This window comes from Nelumbo nucifera, chromosome 6 (assembly GCF_055504915.1).
Source record: "Nelumbo nucifera cultivar China Antique chromosome 6, China Antique-T2T, whole genome shotgun sequence".
NCBI lineage: Eukaryota > Viridiplantae > Streptophyta > Magnoliopsida > Proteales > Nelumbonaceae > Nelumbo > Nelumbo nucifera.
The window spans coordinates 7,184,123-7,207,701 of NC_142654.1; the positions used below are offsets into that span (position 1 = coordinate 7,184,123).

The 23,579-nt window shown below is 40.2% G+C and overlaps 2 protein-coding genes across 2 annotated transcripts; one reads left to right on the forward strand and one right to left on the reverse strand.

The window, feature by feature from the left end:
• The first annotated feature begins 1,415 nt into the window (after positions 1-1,415).
• On the forward strand, positions 1,416-3,413 carry LOC104604512 (GATA transcription factor 9-like). Its single transcript, XM_010268887.3, has 2 exons — positions 1,416-1,905; positions 2,309-3,413. Exons 1-2 carry the CDS (start codon positions 1,591-1,593, stop codon positions 3,002-3,004), a joined length of 1,011 nt encoding a protein of 336 aa, XP_010267189.1. The 5' UTR covers positions 1,416-1,590; the 3' UTR covers positions 3,005-3,413.
• Positions 3,414-5,725: 2,312 nt separating this feature from the next.
• LOC104604513 (protein NONRESPONDING TO OXYLIPINS 2, mitochondrial-like) lies at positions 5,726-19,462 on the reverse strand. The gene is made up of 3 exons (XM_010268888.3): positions 19,136-19,462; positions 18,880-19,047; positions 5,726-6,005 (listed from the first exon to the last, which is right to left on the reverse strand). Exons 1-2 carry the CDS (start codon positions 19,255-19,257, stop codon positions 18,897-18,899), a joined length of 273 nt encoding a protein of 90 aa, XP_010267190.1. The 5' UTR covers positions 19,258-19,462; the 3' UTR covers positions 5,726-6,005; positions 18,880-18,896.
• Between the last annotated feature and the right edge of the window lie 4,117 nt (positions 19,463-23,579).

The window sequence follows — 23,579 nt, forward strand, 5'->3', positions numbered from 1 at the left end:
CTAGCACGAGCATTGCACGTGACACGTGGCACGTGTTATCACGTTAACGTGAAAATATTAAAGGTTTGAACACCACGTGCGGGAAGCATCAAAGAAAACGGTGATACTCTCTCTACTTATACTCGCAATATGGCATTGACCACCGTCAGTATTGGCTTTTGACACGAGCCAAGCACTCACATGGTTACTGACACCACCTCCAGCTCTATCACGTGCTACTCGGGTCCCACAAGAACCAGAATAAATTAATTAATAGAATATCATCATCGTCTAATTAGCTCTAAAAAGAAGATAAAAAAAAAAAAAAAAATCTCTGAGAAAAATAAACCTCCAGCCGAAGCAACGACCCCGGTACCCTCTCTTTTTTCAGTCGTTCCGACTCCTTCCTTTATTCAAGCATAAAAAGTAAAAAATCAAAATTACCTGTGTTAAAAGACGAAAACACCCCCACGGCTTGGCTTCTTTTCTCTATTCACTACGGATAAACCGTGTCATGTTAATAGCCAACATTATCTTTACCTTATTGAGTTCCCCGACGTGGATTCACCTGGGGATTGGTGTCGTCTGACTCGGGCCCACCTGACGCAGTCTCCAAGTTGCCACGTCGAATGCAAACCATAGACCCGCTCTTACTCCTACGTGGCAATAGAAGATTAAAAGCGAAAAAGAACTGGCAGGATGACACGTGGTGCGCTAAGAGACGTCGATGTAATATCCAGTTGAGCTGTAATCGTCGTGCTTAAACGTGAGTTAAGAATTTAATAAAGGGCAAAATAGGACAGAAAATTATTATTAAAAAAACGAGAATTCAGTGAGGCGAAGAAAAGAAAAAACTAACGCAACTCTCGAGGAGAAAAAATAAAGCAGAGGAATCCGGCTGTAAACTTGGACGCTAATGCACGAGTCACAGCGACAAACCAGCTAGATCGGTTCCTAAGGAGTTGAATTGAACACTTAATTTTATCACAATTTTTAACTAATTAAATAAATAAATCTCCTTTTTATGAAATGACTTATATACCCCCGAATATCATGCATAGACAGAAAACTCCATCTTGCCATTACGTCCCAAAATGACTAAAAGTCCATCGTCTTCACTTGTCAACGTGCTAATTTTGGACAGTTATGGAGGGTGGTAGTGGAAAAACAGACATACTGAGCTCGAAGTAACGACTAGAATTTGAATTTCATTTCATAGTCAAGTAACGTATTACGTATGCCAGCAAAAAGGAGGGTATTTACGTAATTGTGAGAGAAGTAAGGTTATTTTCTTGTTTTTTATTTTGACGCCTTCAGGCAAATGAGAGAAGTAAGGATTGTTTTTTAAAGTTTAGCACCGAATTTATTTAATTTTCATGGCAGGTAAAGATGCTTTATTATTTATTTTAACTTTTTTTTCTGGGGGGTTGCTTCTTTTTACTCGTCCAAATCCTCCATTTTAGCTGTCCGGTTGTCACCTTCAAACAGAAATAAACCCTACTCTTTCTCTCCTCTCCCTCTCTCCCTCCCTCTCTCCTCTCTCCCCAGAACAGAAACGCTCACTCTTTCTCTTACCGGAAGCAAGCCCTAAGTTTGCCCAAGGACACATAAATGGAAGCACCGGAATTCTTCCACGGCGGCTACTGCCGCGCAGGAAATCCTCAATTCACGCCGGAAAAACGCCTTGCCGATTCTAAGTCCGGCGACCATTTCATTATCGATGACCTCCTCGACTTCTCCAATGAAGATGCTGTGATCACGGAGGGGACCTTCGACACAATAACGGGGAATTCGACAGACTCGTCGACGGTCACCGTCCTTGACAGCTGCAATTCCTCATTTTCAGGATCCGATACGCAAATTTCCGGCGACCTCGGTTGCAGGAATTTTCCTGATGCTCAATTCTCCGGAGACCTCTGTGTGCCAGTAATTTCTAATGAGAAATAATATGCTCTAGCTTATCTGTTTTTATTTTTTCTTTTTCGAGAATGCATTGTGTCGATTGTCATTTTCTAGTAGGGCGAAAATTTCGGAAAATTACTGAACCGTGTCTAATTTGGCGTGGTTTTGAATCCTCTTTTCTAAATGCTGGTTTTCATTTGAGACCTATATGTATGAAAGTTATCGAAGAATTCGGTCAGCAATTGTTTCGATAAGTTTTGTAAATTGTCGCTATGTTTTCATGGCTTACAATTCAGCTTCTCGTAAGAGAAACTGATAGATGGTGCAAAATTTTTTAAAACGCATTTGCATTCGAATGTTCTGAAAAGAAGAAGAAACAATTTTCTGAGTCTAGTTTTAATATATTTATATTTTATATTTTTGACAGTACGACGACTTAGCTGAGCTTGAATGGCTCTCGAATTTCGTGGAGGAATCGTTCTCAAGCGAGGACTTGCAGAAGCTGCAACTGATTTCTGGGATGAAAGCGCGCACGGATGATGTCTCCGACACTCGAGAATTCCAACCAGAGAACAACAAGAATAACTCGATATTTCGCCCAGAGATGTCAGTTCCCGCCAAAGCGAGAAGCAAGCGTTCCCGCGCGGCTCCGGGCAACTGGTCTTCAAGACTGCTCGTACTGTCGCCGACAACATCGTCGTCGGAATCCGATGTTGCGACGAGTTCCGGTAAGAAAAGCACGAAAGGGACACCGAAGAAGAGAGAAAGTTCAGACGGTGCAAGTGGCAATGGCGAGGGGCGGAAATGCCTGCATTGTGCTACCGACAAGACACCGCAGTGGCGGACCGGGCCCATGGGTCCGAAGACGCTTTGCAACGCATGCGGTGTCCGGTACAAGTCAGGGAGATTGGTCCCAGAGTACCGGCCGGCAGCGAGCCCGACATTTGTTCTCACGAAACACTCCAATTCGCATAGAAAAGTACTGGAGCTTCGACGACAGAAGGAGTTGCAGAGGGCTCAGCAGCAACAGTTCCTTCACGCTAACCCAATTTTCGATGTATCTAGCGGTGAGGATTATTTAATCCACCACCACGCCGGGCCCGATTTCAGGCAGCTAATCTGATTGATCAGAAAGGTTTAGCGGATTCACTCGTGCAGAACTCAATTCAGCTCGACAGTTTTAGCAGACATAATTCTCCGGAGAATTTCCGTAATTTTCTGATTTTCTTGTTGTAAGAGATCTGATTTTGGTCCTAACTCTGAAACTTCGTAGGTTTTAAATTCTCTGCCGCAGAATTACCAAGCAAAAGAAAATGGAGGAAGAAGGAAAAGGTGGAAATGGTACTGAACTCTAATGTTTCTGTTCCTTTTTTTTTCTTGTCAATTTTTTTTGCTTTCCATTTCGGCCGAATTGGGCAAATTCTGGAAGCAAATATTCCCATTTTGGAGAAATGTTTGTTTTGTTTGCACTCTCATTTTAACGCTTAAAGCTTCCTAGAGAAGCAAATATGTTGTGCAGTTTGCACTCTCTAGTGCTAGTTCTATTGTGATGACTGATAAAGCCCCCCAGAAGAACGTCCACTCTCTACTGAAATCTCAGGTTTAGCTACTCGAAACCAGGTTTGATTGGTTGGACCATTAGAATTTCAGTTCTCTTGTCATCGGAGCCAATCTGATAAACAAGAAGCATGTGCTGGGTTAGACGGGACGGGATCTAGCCGTTACAGTTAGATTATTATTATTATTATTATAATGGTGATAACTTAAAGAAGCCGTACCCTTTGGCACATTGTTCAGGAAATAATAAAGAAGGAGAAAGCAACAAGCAATCCCGCGAAGGATATAGGAATTAGGGAGAGCCTCGAGTCGAGGCTGAGCTAGAGCGACGAGTCGACGACGTACTGTGTCAGTGTGTCCGGTGATAATTTCCATAAACAGAAACTGAGAGAGGGGGGAGGTTCATGGTTGCATTTATTGGAATCCGGTAAGCGCTACTATGTTAGTAGTATCTTTTTTTGCACGGAATGGGGAAGGAGTGGGCCAGGTGATGCCTTTAGCTCGTAAGCTGGGCACATGGCTTATAAGAGGTACGATACGATGGATAATATTTTAGAGAGATACGACTGTCCGCTCGATCCTAGACAATTGCTAATCCACAGGGCCCTTCCCCACCCAATTCTCTGTAGTAGTAGTAGTAGTCATCCTCTTCATTCTTCACTCTTCACTGCAACTACCTCTCCTCTACCCTTCAGGCCTCCATCCATGTATTTATTTGTTTATTTTGTATATAATATCGCTTCGTCACTTCGTCAGACGAGAGCGAATACTGCGGTGAATCACATGGCCATCCCTGACCGCACTCTAGGCTTTGCTCCCGATGATCACAGACCCAGACCTCCATCCATGTGTGCATAGAAGTATCAAGGGGACGCCTATGATCATGAATTCAATTCATGATGGTGACACGTTTAATAACGGTTAAAACATGTACGAGTGCATCACGTGACTTGCATGAAGAGTTTGCCTTTCGCTGCGCACTGTTTTGCATTATTGGTAGAAAAAAGGAAAACTAAAATATTCACTTCCATCATGTTTCTGGAGAGATTGGAGGGGGATCAGCCACCGATCACGATCAGGGATGCACCACCTCCTACCTCAACCTTGAACCTCCACTGTTAATCACTCTTTGGATTTGGAAACACCGTTCAGTCGAGTCAACATTTTAGGGAATCTCGTCATTTTGAAGCGTTACAACTTACAACTTATTCCCAAGCAGCTAGCGCCTAGCGGCGGGTCCCATCGGTTGGTATCAGGTGGGAGGTGGGATGGTTCATGGTTACTTTCCATGAACTGGGTGCTCCAGCCAGCCAGGTGATATAATTGCTTTTCCATCAACAATGATCTCTGCTACATGTATACATGGCTTTCGCTGCAACTCTCACCCTTGATCTTATCTGTATTATTTACTTTACGTAAACAACAGGACATCACGTACCTATCAAGTAAAGAGTGAGGAATAAGCACCAAAAAGGACGTCCGTCCGTTAAGTTTTCCGTATCCTCAAATCCAATCCATAAAATATTAGCCACGTGGATAGATAACGTGGCGAATCCATACCATAGGGGCTGGCCGTCGGATTAGAGTGAGTGTCCGTCCACATGAACATGAATCCTGGTACGCCATTACTTTGCGGCAAAGTCCCACTCTCTCGGTCTGAGTCCCATCCAATCCAACCCAACAAGCAACAAGTATTCAAGTAACAACAACAACAACTCTTTTGTAAGTGACGCATAAAATGTAAAAGAAGAAAAAAGATGCCAAGTACAAGCTGTGAGATGTCATTGACACCTCCCCACATGCACTCTCTTGTATTATTCAAATACATGCATATATTAAAAGAAATAGGTAATTAAGTAGTAGGGGAGAACATGGACGCACGCAAACGCAATGGGCCAATGGCTGAGGTCTCCCTTAAAAAGGGGTTTTGTTTAGATAGTAGAACAGTACAAGTAGGGCCAACAGCCATGGGGATCTAACTACACTCCCACAACCACAATCACCTCCTCCAACCCAACCCACCTTGCATGTGCATTTCACGTGGCCGACCAGATTTTTTATTAACCCAAAAGGATTGGGGTTTTGCTTTGGTGTTGCTAGCACTAGCAAGAGCAGGTCCACCACACATGTCATTTATGCTATCACACGACTATCCTCCATTTGTTCATGCATGGGCATGTATGCTCAATGTTAATGGAGACGATGCAAACCAGGAGAAAGCCTTCTACAAGTGAAAAACCAACTAGGCCAAAGTACCACATTTGCCACAGGCCCACAGGAAAATCCATTTCAAGAAAAGAACAGAAAACTCTGAATAATTAAAGAAGAGTATTGGTGATGTCAAAAGCATATTATTGAACCCCAAAAAAATCAGTAACTTGATATGCTACTGCTACGACAACAATTTCCATGTTACACAATTGTCAAAGAACTCAATAGCAAGGCCAACATGATGCCAGGGCCCCAAGTCTCTCACTCCCTCTGTCCAATAGATAGATTGTTTCCATCTCCAACCTTTGGCGTGTTCCATCCTTTGATTCTTTATCGGGGCACGCTCAGACCTAGTTCTTAACAAGCACTCAGAGGGGAAGAATGGACAAGGGAGAAAATATCAGTATTAACTCGCCTGTGCAAATAAAAAAAATAAGAAAAAAAAAACTAATCCCAGAAATAAAATGAAACGTAAAAAGCAAAGAAGCACTGGACAAGGTTAGAACACAGCCACGGATATTTGATTCCGTTTGCTTGGAAATAGGTAGCATCATTATAAATATCCCACATTTAAGTATTTAACAAAGGCAGATTAGCTACTAACAAACAATGCTTTGACCATGAACTGATTTATACGACATGATTTAGTGAGCAATATTTTATTAGCAAAACCACTTGCAAGCACAGGATGTCATGATCATGTCATGTGTGCTTGAACTGCTCCACCTGAGCTAACTAGGCACATGGTCTCACAAAACCCACTAGCACTAGGGAAATCACTGAACATCAAACACAACCTGCATCTGACTCCTTAGGCACACAGAAAATACGAAGTCAAGTCCCCTTGTTAGTTGTTACTCATACTGCAGATTCAATGACTAATCTACCTTGCAAAAGGTCAAAATGAAGATTACATTGGCAAAGCTTCCATAGACTATGCACAAGTATTTCTATTTTTCTGCTTCTACTTATCTAAAAAAAAGTTCTACACTTCTCTTTTAGTCAAATAGAAATCATTCCTTCTACTTGAAATATGGTAATCTCCACTTGGAAAAGGTACTGAACTGATCTTCAACGTGGAACTATGTATGGAAGTGGAAAGGGTCAACACAAAACGATTGGCATTATACTACCAAACATTCTCTACAAGCGCCAATTTTGTTGCGGACATTCACATGAACTTCTAACATACACCAGAAACCATTTATACCAGTTACATACTTACATATGAATCATCCCCACTCAATATGATTCCTTCAAATACCAATTTTATGTAATGCACAACTCTTACTTCTTAGTCATGTCATTCTAATGGGCGCAGTTATATAACATCAGGGCCAAAATTCCCCAAAGTGGAACAACAATATAGGTGGACATCAGTCTAAGATATGGTTCTGACTTGCTATAGCCTTGGAGGTCCAGATAAATATCATACTGAACACAGATAAACCAAGAGTAATGAGGACGACCAGTTTGCTAGATTTTATCATATTTGTTCAACAGAATCTTCTCTTTTTACTTTTTTTAGGGGATATTACTTGGTGTAATGATAAAATCTTGGGCTGGGTTAGGTCCATGTCCAGTCCACTTCCAGGACCCCAGACAGATTGGACCCATATTGGATAATGGCCTTTTAGCATTTTTTTTCTCTGTTTTCATTGGTAAAAATGAACCTGAAGGGTGGGCAGCCTTCTGCCAAAATCTTCTGCTCCCACTAGGAAACAAATATTGTTCTACAGAATTTTACTTTGTCTCACTAACAAAAAGAAACTATTGAAAAAGTAAACACTATAAAGTTAATTTCGAGCAAATATTAAACAGGAAATGAAAAAGAAAAAGAAATAAGCACCAAAACATAATGAATAACTCATTTCTTCAAAAGAAAACCTTATAAAACTATTATTTGGACTCCTGTTTCAGGCAAGTTCAAGGTTAAAGATTTCTGTTTTAACTTTCAGAAGACTAGCAGTAGGAGCTTGTCAGTGGAATTGTATTTATGTATTAAAATGATTTGGAAATTAGAAGTCCCTCCATGATTCAAGCTATTTTTGTTAGGTATCAGAATTAGAAGTGCTTCTGTGATTAAAAGTTCTCTGTGGGGTTGGGGTTCAGATGATTGAACCCCCACACCTGGCATAATTATGGTTTTATTAATAAAATTACTTTACCTTCTCCAAAATAAAGAGATCTTTCACAAATCGGTATGTATTGAAGATGACACGTGTGTCTTTTGTGATGAAGAAACTGAGTCTTCTTTGGATTATGGTTTCTAGGGCCATCGTATTTTCTAGTAGGTAGGGAGTCAGGCTCCAAAATTTTCAAGCTGATGGTGTTTTTTCATATGGTTAGTCCTTTCTTCTTTGGATAGTCTCTCTGAGAAAAAAGATTTCTTGGCTTGGGTATATGGTAAGCGAGAAATGACCATATTTTTCAGAATATTACAAGGCCTGTGCATTAGGTTTTATATAGGGTTTTAAATTTTCTCAGATGTTTAGGTGATAGGGATAAGAATAATGTAGGTATGTTTGGGACTAAGGCCTCGTTCGTTTTCCAGGAAGTGGGGGCAGATAAGTTGGCGGGTCCCACGGAAAAGAAATAAACCTGTGTTCTTATTTCAGTAAATAGTGGGTACTGTGGAAAAGAATGATTCCTGAGCGGTTCATTTACCTAGGCAAGTAATACCCTCCTGAGACTTGGGTAAATCACTTACCCATCTGCACCAAAAATTACTAATACGTGATGGGACAATATTGTCCCTTCAATAAAGTCACTTTTTGGATAAAACAGTCATTGTACAACTTTACCTGGGGAATAAAAGAACACTGGTAAGTGCACTTATCCAGGCAAGTGTTTCCCCCAGGTAAGTGTATTACCTAGGTAAATGACTTATCCAGATGCAAACAAGGCCTATGACTCTGAAATTCTATGAGAAGGGATGGAATCAATCATAATAGCCTTTCACATTTTTTCATAATTGAATGTGATGCGGGCCTTGGAAGTGCGGACAATAGGGAAGGCAATTTTGGAATTGTAGATTTTACTAACCAAGATTTTCTTGTAGCTACAGGTGGGTAAATTGAAGTGATGGTGTTCTGGAGGGTGAGCTCCAAGCTATACTGAAGGCAGCGTCGTTTGCTGTGGAACAAAGGTGGAATTACATGGCGTTTGAATCTGACTCTTGTGGCAGTAAAAACTTTGTCAGAATCTGAATCTAACAATCTAACCTCCCGTGAAGTTGTGGATGAGATAAAGTCGGTGTCTGCTAACCTTTCTTTCGTTAGGTTTAGGCATGTTGAAAGGATGTAATCAAGCTGCTCCCAAGTTGGCCCAAAACAGCAAAGTGTTTTACAGGAACAAAATTGTGGCAGTCTGTCCCACCGGATTTTCTATCAGCTGTTGTAACCTTTTGCTACTTTGATATAAGTTACTTTAATTTATCTTTTAGTTATCAAAAAAAAAAAAAAAAAAAGAAAGAAAGAAAGAAAAAGGTTCAGCAAACATCCTTGTCCTCTGTAATATGTGACCTTTTCTCTGAAGAAAATGATAGGAGAGTAATCTTCTCTCCAATCGGTAGCAACAGCAATGCCCTATAACTCAAGTCAAACATTTTTTCGTTCTCAGATTTTAGCTGACCATTTTTTAGCCTAAAAAAACATCTTGCAAAGTACAATGGCATTTTAAGTGCACAGACCAGTTTCAGCCAAAGGAGTTTGAGGTCAACTCAATATATTCAACCCAACAAAAACCCTGTCCAAACTATATGGTTTTGGCTGCATAGATCCTGCTCTGCCGTTCCACTCTATTCAGTGCAATGTCTACTGTTGAACAATAGGGCCTTAAATCATTGCTAACTGATGCAAGATCTTTGTGATTCAGCATTATCCTTGCAACTAAACTTAGGTCTAGGTGTGTTGCACAGAAACAAAGAGCTAACAAAAGAAAAAAGAGAAGAGAAGAAATGGAACTAAGATGAAAACCCTAGGCAATCACACCCCCAACTTGGCAATCGCACCAAATTCTGTAGAGAAACTTTCTTTGTTCATTAGCCAAAACTGCTCTTCAAATGAACCACTTACAAAAAGAAGCTAAATTAGACTAAACATGCCCCCAAACAATTACAAACATAAAGCCAAACAAAGGGAAATTACTAAGCTAAAACCTGTCCCCAAACATAACCTCCAAAACATGCAAAATTACAAAAAAAATGCCCTTGCTGTCCAGAAATGCAAGTCAAATAAGTCCTGTTCAGCAGCAAATTTAACCACACAAAGAGCATCTTAAAGTGGATAGAAAACTCCAGGATCTTCCCATGTTGTTCCACTGCTAACCCAGCTCCAATGTGGGATATCATTGTAATGATGACAAATAAGCATAGGAGCAGCTTTGGTTCTCTTTTGATACACCTTAAGTTGATTCCCGTCACAAACTAATTCAGCCCATGTATTTTTTGGCCTTCCACTAGCATTCCCAGACCCTTCAACTTGCAATTGGGCACTTCCTGCTGGTGTTGTAGATGTTCTTCTATATACATGACCAAATCATCACAGTTACTTTACCCCATTTTATTGGCTATCAGGACTACTCTAGATTTCCACAAATATGCTTGTTTCTAATCCCATCTTTTCTACGTTTCCCACTCATCCGTCTCAGCATTCACATCTTTGTTACTCTTATTTTTTGAACATGTTTCTTGAGTATCGAGTGCCCAACACCGTCATCCATTTTACAAAACTTGCATTTTCAGTTTAAGTGATATTCTCCTATCTACGTAGCACTCCAGTTTCACCCTTCCACTTTGCCCATGCTACTCTAATATTCTATAGGACATCTTCCTCAAATCTCTCATTTGTTATGAATCACCTAAGCAAGGAAATCAAAGAAGTTACTTTGAGGTATTCAACCATTATTGTACACTTGTTTCCACCCCTATTATCATTATCAAGGTTAAATTTATGATGATTACATATTCTGTTTTAGTCCAACTTATCTTAAAACCTCTTGTTTCTAGAGCATGTCTCTGAAGATCCAATTTCACATTTAAGCCCACTAGTTTCATCAATTAACAATATGCCATCAGCAAACAACACACACAACAGGACCTTCTCTTGAATATGTTTAGTCAATTCATCCATGATCATTGCAAACAAATAAGGGAAGAGTGCCGCTCCTTGAGTGAGTCTGTCTTGTTCAATCCTCAAAATACTAAGGCTCCAAAGCAGGGTGAGTCTACCTTGTTCGTTGGGATATATTATAACTGCAATTGATAATATAAACACTCTCAAAGAAAGGTTCATCTAAAAACTGCCTCTCTCAAAGGCATCCAATCCTAAATTACTATGAAAAGTGATAAAAGTAATCGGTTTCAATCCCTTCAAAAGTGATCACACGGAAATTCATAGGCAAACCACAATGCATCCCAATGGCTACATAGTACAAACTTGTTGGTGCCCATTAGATTAACTTTTTTTAGAAGTAACAGGTGAAATTCATTAAATAAGAAGCTGAAAATACATAATACATCTGACCAGCCTCAAAAGGATGTCCCAAGAACAAAGCTGAAGCTTAGAAAGAGAAAAAGAAAAAGAAAAACTGTTGAACATTAATTAGTTTTATGATGTTTTTCTGAGTAGATGTTTTATGTTAGTTGTTAGATAGGAGGTGGGGACCACAGTAGTCATGCGAGTCTAAATTCTATTATGTTTTTGAGTGTTATATATGCTGTTTTATGTTTTGCCGCTCTATAAGAGCATAGTTGTCTTTGTACTGTTCTATTATTTTAGTATAAATAATAAGTGAAGGGGGCGGCCAAATTATTGCTCTCTTTTCTTTTCAACTTCTCTTCTCTCTTCCTTCTCTCTTCAACAAACTACTTTCTTTCATATTTTTTAATTCAGCAGATTCCTACTTGGTATCAGAGCATCGGCTAGGGTTTCTTGAAGCATTCTCATGCAGCCCTAGATCAGCCAACTACATGAAGTAGTAAAGGGCTGATCGATCTGCTATAGATTGCCCAGCTCTTGGAGTTTTTGGTAAGATCTAGACATCAGGAAGGTGATCTACTGTTCGGCATCAAAATCAGGAAGAATTGGAGTATGGGGAAGAGTCCCAGAAAAGTTGGACTTTTTGTTTTTTATCTGATCTTGGGCGCCCAGATATTGTTAGTTTTCTTTTGATTTTCTAAAGAGGGCGGTTTGGTTTCTGGAATTTTCTAAGCCTCCCGGAGTGATCGATTCACTTTTCTCTCTATTGGGAGCCGTGGGGAGGAGAGAGATTTCCCTCCAGCTAGGGTTTTCTTCTTCCGGAAGGGTTGGTTTCTGTGTGTGATATTAAATTATTTTTTGAAGGTCTCCAATCTATTTTTTTCTTACTATTGAACTGTTTGAAGTAAAATGGAGAGTTGGAATACTGCGATGAAATCTATCGGTACTTTGGGACTGTGTGTTGGAGGTAGTAGTGATATTTTTGGGTCTGGGATTATTACTACAGTAAAACGTGATGGTACAAATTATTTGGAGTGGGAAAAATCGGCTAAGATGGCTATTAGTGCCCGTGGAAAATTAGGGTATCTCACTAGGGAGGAGAAGAAACCTGATACAGACTCTTCCCGATGGGTGGAAGAGAATTACATGGTAATGTCCTGGTTGTGTAATTCTATGTTACCTCATATTGCAAAAAAATTTCCTATGGGCTAATACTGCTAAGGAGATTTGGGATGGAGTGACTGAAACCTACTCTCAGAAGCAAAATGAAGCCAGAGCCTATCAGTTGAGAAATCAGGTGATAAGTATGAAACAGAAAGAAAAACCTCTTGCTGTGTATTTCTCCATACTGAAAACCCTATGCCAGGAAATAGATCACTTAGAAATTGTGGTATGAGAAAGTGTAAATGATGCAGCAACTTATCACAGACTGGTAGAGAGGAATAGGGTTTTTGAGTTCTTGGTAGGGTTGAACCCTGAATTTGACATTGCTAGGCAACATGTTTTTTCTAGGGAAGGTGTGACACTTTCTCAGGCCTATGCTTTTGTCTCTGGAGAGGAGAGTAGGAGGAATGTAATGCTAAGACAGCCTAGGATTGACCAGTCGGCTATGGTTGGTACAATAAAACCTAAGCCGAATGGAGACGGGGAGTAGTGAGACTAGAAGGGAAGATAAGGACTTGATGTGTGATTATTGCAAGAAACCTAAGCATACCAAAGACACTTGTTGGAAGCTTCATCCAAATCTTATGCCTGCTCGAATAAGAAACAAGAAGGGAAATGCAAATGAAACCACTATAGGAGACTCTTCAGCCCCTCTCTCCCAAACTGATTGGGAATCCATTGCAGTAGCATTAGTGAGAACAGAGTAAGAAAGATTCACCCAGCTCTAACCTTCCAGATGGACAGCAAAATGCAAGAGCCAACTACACCACTTCCTTTGCACAAACAGGTAGTTCATATGCAACTGCAAATCTTGCATCCATTTCAGGTAAGGAGGGGCCTCCCTTGAGTATAGACTCAGGAGCATCTGAGCATATGACTAATGCCCCTACCATTTTCAGTTCCTATCAGTTGTGCTCTAGTAGAGACATAGTCTCTACAACAGATGATTCACATATGCCCATTGTTGGGAAGGGGAGAGTTAGAGTGATCAATGATATAACTCTACCTTCTGTTTTACATGTCCCTAGACTTCATACCAACCTACTGTCTGTTAGTTCTTTGACAAAAAATTTAAACTATTCTGTGATCTTTCTTCCTGGTAATTGTGTTTTGCAGGATTTGGAGTCAAAGAAGATTATTGGGAGTGGTCGTGAGGTGAATGGAGTCTACCTTCTAGATGAGATTCTGAGACATTAGGGCCATCATGTTAGCAGCAGCAGTAGTAGTGGGTCAGAGTCGGTGAACCAGATTATGCTTTGGCATAATCGCTTGGGACATCTTTCTTTTAGTTCTTTGAAATGTCTTTTCCCAAAGTTGTTTGAGTCTGTTCAATTATCTACTTTGGAGTGTGAGAGTTGTCAGTTAGGAAAGCATTGTAGACAGTCTTTTAAACCAAGTAATAAAAGAAGTACTTCTGCTTTTAATATTGTTCACACTGATGTATGGGGGCCATATCAAATCCCTTCCATGGGAGGATTCCGTTACTTTATCTTGTTTGTGGATGATTATACACGATATTCTTGGATATATTTGATGAGATCACGTGATGAGGTTCCTAACTTAGTACGACAATTCCACCAAATGGTTCTCACACAATTTGGAGTGAGAACTAAGGCTTTAGATCAGATAATGCCAGAGAGTACTTTGAGAAGGACCTAACCACGTATCTCTTAGAACATGGTCTAATTCATTAGAGCAGTTGTGCATATACACCGCAACAAAATGGAGTTGCTGAGAGGAAAAACAGACACATTGTGGAGGTGGCAAGGAGTCTTATGGTGTGTGCTTCAGTTCCTGTGCAGTTTTGAGGAGATGCAGTTCTTACAGCCGTGCATTTGATTAACCGTGTTCCTTCACGGACTTTGGGGTTTAAGGTGCCATTTAGCCTTCTTTTTCCAGATGGAGAGATATTTCATATACCTCTGAGGGTTTTTGGTTGTGTTTCTTTTGTTCACATTCTTGGCCCTCATCGCAAGAAATTGGATCCTAAGGCCAAGAAATGTGTTTTTCTTGGGTATGCTCAGAACCAAAAGAGGTATTGCTGTTATGACCTAGTGTCGAGGAGCAGATTTGTCACTATGGATGTTACATTTTTTGAATCCACATTCTTCTTTTCGAGTGGTTCTCCTCAGGGGGCGAGTTTTGGGGAGAAGAACTCACAATTTGTTCATCTTCTTGTTTCCGTGGTGCCTCTATCAGTTCAGCCAACACCTGCACCTCCGGTTTCATTGCCTGAGCCACTACGGGCAGCCTCATAGCAATATCAACGCCGACATATGATGGTTGACTCCACACCACTGTCTGTCTGTCCTTCTGAAACTCCAGATTCGGCAGATACAGTTCCAAGTATTCCTCTTGGGCCTGAGCCTGTTATATTTTCTGATGATAATGTTTTTGTCTCTAACACCATTGCTACTGACCTTGATCTTCCCATTGCACTTCGTAAGGGGAAGAAAAAGTGTACAACCCACTACATTTCACACCATCTTTCCTACAATGCCTTATCACCCTCCTACCGTATTTTTCTTTCTTCCTTGGATTTTGTGTCTATACCTAGGAATGTTACTAAGGCTCTCTCCAAACCTGAGTGGAAAACAGCCATGCAAGATGAGATGAATGCTTTGGTCAAAAACCAAACTTGGGAAATAGTTGATCTCCCCCCAAACAAGGAGACAGTCGGATGTCGATGGGTATTCACAGTGAAGTATAAGGCCGATGGCAAGATAGAGAGGTACAAGGCAAGGTTGGTATCAAAAGGGTATACTCAAACCTATGGTGTTGATTATCTGGAAACCTTAGCACCAATAGATAAGATGAATTCAGTTCATATCCTTTTATCTCTAGCAACCACCTATTCATGGCCCTTGTTCCAGCTTGATGTCAAAAATGCTTTCTTCAATGGTGACTTACAGAAAGAGGTATATATGGACATTCCAGTAGGCTTTTATGAAAATGTTGGTAAAGGAAAGGTGTACAGACTCAGAAAATCTCTGTATGGACTGAAACAGTCACCTAGGGCTTGGTTTGACAGGTTCAGAGGGGCACTCATCTGCTTTGGATACACACAGACACAATCTGATCACACCCTCTTTGTGAAGAGGAGAGATGCTCTGGTGTCAATTCTGATTGTGTATGTGGATGATATAATGGTGACAGGAAATGATCTGGAGGAGATTGATGATCTCAAAAAATCATTGCAGCAAGAATTTGATATCAAAGATCTTGGTGAGCTCAAATACTTCTTAGGGATTGAAGTTGCAAGATCCAAGCATGGGATCTTCATTTCATAGAGAAAGTATGTACTTGACCTACTGCGAGAGACTGGGAAGCTGGGGACCAAACCAGCAGACATTCTTATTGATCCAAATCACAGAATTAATGGTGTGGATGGTGAATTGGTAAAGAATGTGGGGAGATATCAAAGAATGGTGGGCCGACTACTGTATTTGTGTATGACACGACCAGATATTTCTTATGTTGTCAATGTTGTGAGTCAATACATGCATGCACCTCGGGTTTAGCACTGGGAAGCTATTGAGAGAATACTTGCATATCTGAAAAAGCACCCTGGCAAAGGCATTCTTTTCTCAAATCATGAGAATCTGAAGCTAGAATCCTATACAAATGCAGACTGGGCAGGATGCTTAGATGACAGGAGGTCTACATCAGGAGTGTGTACCTTTGTAGGTGGAAACTTGATCTCCTGGAAGAGTAAGAAGCAAGTGGTTATGGCAAGGTCAAGGGGAAAGGCTGAGTATAGATCCATGGCTCATGGTGTCTCAGAACTTCTTTGGGTTAGATCTCTTTTGAGTGAGATTGGGGTGAAAGCAGAGGAACCTATGATGTTATACTGTGACAATCAGGCTACAATCAATATTGCCTACAATCCAATTCAGCATGATAGGACAAAACACATTGAAGTTGATAGACACTTTATAAGAGAAAGGGTAACAATCGGAGAAGTTTGTTTGCCTTATGTCTCTTCAGAGTTGTAGTTGGCTGATGTTCTTACTAAAGGATTAGCAAAGAACAAGCTTGAACATGATCTACGCAAGTTGGGAATGTGTGACATTTACTCCCAACTTGAGGGGGAGTGTTGAAGATTAATTAGTTTTATGATGTTTTTCTGAGTAGATGTTTTATGTTAGTTGTTAGATAGGAGGTGGGGACCACAGTAGTTATGTGAGTCCAAATTCTATTATGTTTTTAAATGTTATATATGTTGTTTTATGTTTTGCCGCTCTATAAGGGTATAGTTGTCTTTGTACTGTTCTATTATTTTAGTATAACTAATAAGTGAAGGGGGCGGCCAGATTATTGCTCTCTTTTCTTTTCAACTTCTCTTCTTCTCTTCTTCTCCTTTTCTCTTCCTTCTCTCTTCAACAAACTACTTTCTTCCATATTTTTTAATTCAGTAGATTCCTACTAAAACTAAGGCTAACGATTTACACATTACAATCCAGTCCTGGGCAACCCCACTCAAGACGATCCTTAGACACTCCCACTCTAGCTAACATGTCAGTCAAAGAATTGGCACTTCTGGGGATCCAAGTGAATGAGGTATTCAGGGGACCCCCCAGGGATAGTGCTTGTCTTAACCAAAGGCCTTAAGGCCCCATCCTCCAAGGAATTTTTTCTCTGTTCTTTAGCCAGAAAATAACTGTTTAGAAATCTCCTTCAATGCCCACTTCTTTCCACCCCTTTAGCTTTATCAATTCCAACCCTTGAATTACTGCCAACATTTCAGCCCTGAGAGAGATCCCATGTCCAGCTGGACCTGAGACTAGGAAGAATATTACCACTTTCATCTCTCACAACACCCACAACTCTTGACTCTCCTGGATTTCCCAAACAGCACCCATCGAAGTTCAATTTCAGCCTTCCAACTGTTGGTGGAAACTACTCAGCCAGTCTTGGTGGTCTCAAGGTAAATAAGAACTAGCACCAGCCTGCCAAACTCTTTGCAAGTCATTCACTGAAACAACACTGAATTCACCACAAACTGAAACCCAATTAGCCACCCTTATCAATAGAAGTTCACACACCTCCACTGTCTTGTACTTATCTTCAAAAACTCCAGCATTCCTCTCAGTAGACAATCCCTAAAGAATAACTCCTCTTACACACTGCTATAAAATATTTTGCCTTCCAGTAGTATACCTCATCCAGCTTGGGTTGAAAAGGTCTGCAACCTCAGCTGGGGCCTCCCAAGTTCTACCTTCCAAGGACAACAAATGCTGCCACACAAAGGAAGCAAAAAGGTGGTTGGTACTCTCCCTACTCTTCAAGCAAAAGATACAAGCATGAGGTGAGATGAACCAATTCTTCTGCTTTCTTTGGAGTCTTTTATGGGTATTGATTACCTGAATAGCTGCTTCCCAACAGAAAACCTTAACTTTAGGGGGAATGGGACCACTCCAAATTTCTTTGGCAGAGAGAGGGCTATTATCAGAAGGTGGGAAAAAGGAAGAACAAGAGAACAGACCATTAACAGCAGGTGCCCAAACTCTCTCATCCCCTTCCGAGGGTAACAAACTCACAGCTTTAAGGGTTTCAAGTAAAGAAATTAGCTCACGCAGCTCTAGGAGTAAGTCAACAATTGAAATCAATACCTCCAAAAGACTTTAATGACCTTTAAGCTTTAAAGGACTTAGGAAACATAAAGATCTTAAGAACAGTAAATAAATTTTATCTTATAGACTTATACAGGAAAAAACTTTAGAAACTACCAATCATGTGATGAATACTAAGATATAAAAATTATCTTGATATTCCAACTACTGTATATTATCATCCTTAACGTTAGGCACCTTGGTGTGCATGGAATGCACCTTTTGCTTTGAGACAAGGAACTTACAAGGTAGAGCCTCGACCCATGGAGTAAGACTGACTAACCAAGAGTTTTTTATAACATCATTTTTAATAAACATAAAAGAAAATTGCCAAAATAGCCAAAAACTCAACTGGATCAAAATGTAATTAGCACAAACCATACGTGAAGAAAGGATTGATGTCAATGTGTATAAATTGATCATTAAACTAACAAGGCCTTGGAGCTGTATTGTGGGATTTTATGAAAATCAAGAACCCCGCCGTCATAAATATGTTACAAAGGATATATTCAGACACCTGAGCATTTTGTATTCATTCGGTTTAAGTCCCGGACAAGAAAAGATAATCAAGGCTGTAAGATTAAGACGATAGGCAGATTAAGGTCATATCACTATCGGGCCAATTAAAAGACAAGGCCACTCTAATTCATGATAATAACCTGTTAAGGAATATTAACAGTCATATTCAACCTCAAATCCCCCAAAATCAGCCCCAAGTATAGTTCAATAAAGAGTATAAACCAATCCATAAACGGAACCCAAACTTTTCAAACCAAATAAGATGATCAGTGAAATAATATTATGAACAAAAATACAAATAAATAAGTAAAAAACTAGGAATAATGAGAACACACATTAAGATACCAGCGGAGGCAAAGTCATTGGTTGGGAAATACAAGAGTGTGGACAAAAAAGAGAAAAAAAAAATGTAAGATAGCAAGCAATAATTAGAGAAAAAAGCGTCTTACACATACAAATATAAAGATGGAGATCAAACTCCTGGGTTTGCACAGCAGAGCATACCCTGAGACAGCGACCTCGAACTTCTCGAGTCAATGCCGAGACAAGACGTCAGACGCGCCGAAGAAATAGCACTATGAAGGGGAAGAAGAGATTGAATGCAACCCACCTCAGAAGGTAACCTGGAAGAAAGAAAATAATAAAAATCGTTTAATTTGCATATATTGGAAGAAAACTCAAAATGGAATTTGAGAAGAGTGAACGAATTGCCTCGAAAAGGCATGTGTGCGAGGAATGCGCATCGAAGAAATGGGTTTGCCCGTAGATTTGTTAACGGCCGATTTTAGAAAGCTGAGGGCAGGTTTTGAGATAGATCGACATCGAGATGCCATGATTTAACCAGTAGAGTAGTAGAGAACTGTCTGAAGAAACAGTGCTGAAGAAAAGGATTTTTAGGAGGTTTTATTTTTCTTCGAGGTATAAAGGCTCGTGAACTTTAGGGTAAAATATAAAAACCTTCCCTAAGTTTTCTATAGTTTCATTTTAGCAGAAATCTCTCCTCTATTTTTAAAAAATTCAATAAATGTCTCCCTTCCGTGAATGTCCAAAATGGAAAAAGTTAATATGCATCTATTTTTACTAAAATAACCCTATCTCAGCAACTCCATAATCTATGATCAGTCGAATATTGTTCATCTTCTTTCTCACGGAGCACAGTGGTAGAATGGTGATGCACTCCCCCCTCCAACCTTCCCCCTTCTTTAATTTCTCTCTCCCCACAAACACGGAATAGAACTATTTATCATTCCCCTCTCCTCGACTAAAACACACAACAATGGCGGTTGAATCCGATCTCCTTCTCCGGCCATCCGAACTGTCAGTCATCCAACGATGATACTGGGATGGCGGACTAGTTGTTAGTGAGAGAAACACATCTGAGAATTCCTCAATAACAATCAATGGCGGACTAGTTGTTAGCGAGGGAAACACATCTGAGAATTCCTCAATAACAATCAGTCTTTGTTTCAACGAAAATGAAATAGATGACAATGTCAAACATCCAACATGGTACTGGGAATTTCGTTCAGCAACGGAAACGGTACTCTGTTTTCTCGTTCATTACAGGCCCAACCATGCTTCCTCCTGTAATGAACGAGTTGGTTCGAGTTGAAAATGGAATGGGGAATTTGCATGCATGGATTAGCTTTTGCATGTGAATGGTAGATAGTAAGGAAGATCGGGCACTAGTTCGATCAATTCTCTAAGCTCAACAGTGATCTCGACGAGAATAAGCTTCGATCCTGATGTCCAAGTGATTTCTAGTAGAGGTTGTAGCGGTTATCAGGCCGCACTTACACTATCGAAACGCAACCCATACCACAACAAAACTTCAAAGCTTAAACGAATTCATTTTTCGAGTTTCCATCGGTCGTCCTGGAGTGTGACTGTGTTAACCCGAGGGCTTGTGTTTACTTATCTGCTTATCCTTGTCGTAGACTGGCGAAGGAAAGCTCCGGGTTCATAACTTGATTTGATCGTGTCGTTTGGAGTTCCAATCGTGCTTTATTAAGTTGTTTGAGTGTGATCCTACAAATAACCTATAGAATGGGTCCAGCCACTGGGTTCTGAAGAGTCTTTAGCTATTGTGCAAAAGCAATTGGTGATGTGCAATAGTTCCCAAGTCAGAAGTAGATTAGTTTTGAAGAGTCAAGCAAGAAGAGGATTCACTGCCAGAGCCTATGAATGCCGAAAGATGGGTACAGAGTGTTAGAATGAGTTTGACTGTATTAAAAGCGGGATACCTCCTTATCTTATTCTATACAGATAGAATTATAGAGGGACATAACGAGTGTGATCTATTCCTCCAAACTTTCTATCTAAAGGTAGTACGGAACCGGAATTGTTTCCCAACAAGAAGCAAGCAATAGATGCTTCAAACAATAAGTCAATTTTGGGAATTTCAAACATAAATATTTCTCCTGGGATAACATTTCAAGTTTCCAATCAGTGCCTAGCCAGTTTGGTGACCGGTTTATTTGGATCTGAGCCAACAAGGGCTATCAACTTTGGTGCTAACCCTGTAATGAACGAAATTCCCATTATAGGGTTGCCCACCCTAGAGGAAGCATGGTTGCCAACGAGAAAACAAAGTACCGTTCCCGTTGCTAAACAAAATTCCCAGTACCATTGTTGGACGCCTGACATTGCATCCATCTGTCGCCATGGTTGCCCACCCAATAAAGAAGAGGGAAGGTTGGAGGGAGGAGTGCACCGCCATTCTACTGCTTTGCGTTGTGAGGAAAAAGATGAACAGTATTCGAACGTATTATGGAATTGCTGAGACAGGGTTATTTTAATAAAAATAGATGCACATTAATTCATAAAAGGATAAATTGTAAAAATTGATCATCTCTTTAACGTTTTTCATCTTGGTCATTGATAGGAGGGAGGAATTTTATAGAGGGAAGGTTTTTGCTAAAGTAAAACTATAGGGGGGGTTTTATGATAGAAACTTCAAGGGAGGTTTTTGTATTTTACCCTTACCTTTAAACAGATTATCAGGAATTCGCATCAGCATTCACCCGTAGAGCGCGACCCACAGGCGCCTCAAAGCACATCCCAACCGTGCATTGGGTCCCCATGACAAATACCGGAGATGTTCCCAATACACGTTGTGCTTTAGGGTGCGCGAGTGGGATGGACATTTTTATAATGAGAGAATGACCGTTGCCCAAAGTACAGTTGGGATGGGTGTCAGCTCGGAATTGATGCCAATTCACGGGCGGGCATTGGTGTGTAGAGCGGGGGTTTTTGACCTTTTAAATGTTTATAGCTCTGCAATGGAAATAAAAAATCTGCATTGGGCCTGTCCGTACTTCTCCGTTTTATAATTGATTTTGTCATTTATGGAGAGATGATCCTAACATATGGTTGGGATGGGATGTGAGATTGGTGTTAGGCATGTTCTTTGGGAGCAAAATCCGAGGTTCACCCCACCATTTTGCCCATGCTATAATAATATTGTATGGGATATCTTCCTCAAATTCCTCGTTTGTTATGAATCATCTAAACAAGAAAAGAATGAAATTATATTAAGGTATTCAATCATAATTGTAACTTTGGAGTTCACATCGTCTGCATCCGCCAATGGTAGAATACCACGCCACATATGGGCTTTAAGACTAAGGTGGTGTTTGATAAATCTTAAATTTGAAATCTAAAAAGTTAAAGTCAGGTTGACCAAAGTTGTCATTCTGTCGGGTTGACGTTTGAGTAACGAAGATCTAGCTGTTACTCTGCCAGATTAGAACCATTCATTGTGAGCAGCGTGACGCTGTGAAGCCAATTAGTATGGGACTAAGCTTCTTGGTGAAAGGCAGTAGAGAAGGATTTCACCAATCATAATGGCGGGTTTAGCTAGCATACTTACAGGAATAGAGAAGCTAAACCACTATAACTATGATAGTTGGCGCATGTGCATGGAGTCATATTTACAAGGCGAAGATTTATTGGAAGTAACAACCAGAGGTGAAACTATTGCTCCCTATTAAAATTACTATTGAGAAAGAATTTTAGAGCATATAAAAAAGGCCCAGACTCCAAGTGAAGCCTGAGATATTTTATCTAAATTATTTTCCAAAACAAATGAAGCACGACTTCAGATGTTGGAGAATGAGCTTGCATCGATCAGTCAAGGATTGATGACAATCAACTAGTATTTTACAAAGGTAAAGAGCCTCTATGATGAAATCTCTCTATTAGATAAAGAGTCTGCAATCAGTGAAACCCGAGTGAGACGAATAATTATACGAGGGTTGAGACCTGAGTATACTGGGTTTCTGATAGCTATTAGAGGCTGATCAACACAACCATCCCTTGTTGAATTAGAAAATAAGTTGACCAGCCAAGAGACACTAAATAAGCAGATGGCTAGTGTCTCAATCAAAGAAACAGAAGAAGCACTTCTCACTCAGAAGAAGGGGCCAAGCAGAAGGCCTAAGCAGCAGAAGCCTGCTAAGTTTCATCAACAGAAGAAAAGTTATCAACAAAGGGGAGCTTCTTAGAAGTACAAGAATAATCGACGCAATGTAATATGTTACAATTGCTCCAAGAAGGGCCATTATGCACGCGAATGCTAGTACAACAAAAGAAAGCCAGCTAAAGGATATACAACAACATCAGCCGGTCAGCAAGGAGATAAAGGAAGTGAAGAAGAATGGGAAGCCGAAGCCTCCTATTGTATTATAGAGCCAGATGAGCATGGTTGCTCTGTTGAAGATTATTCAACGGTATTGGCACCAAATCATGGAGTAGTTGACTATAGCCGAGACTGGATCATTGATTCTAAATGCTCAAAATCATATGACAGGAGATAAACAGAAATTTCAATCTATGTCAGAATATAAAGGCAAGCGAGTTGTTATTACAGCTAACAATGCAAGACTTCCAATCACCCATATTAGTCAAGCATTATGCATCCTGCGATTCAACAAGGAAGAAGCACAACTCCAAAATGTCTACCATGTGCCAGGTAGGAAAAAGAAACTACATTTGGTAATTATGTAGTGTTTGGTCCAAACGATGTTAAAGTATATCGGAGAATACATACACTGGAGGCACCACTTTTGGAAGGATGAAAAATAGAGTCTATCTACGTAATGTCTGCTAAATCAGCTTATGTAGAAAAGAGTCGAGGTAATGAAACTGCTGATCT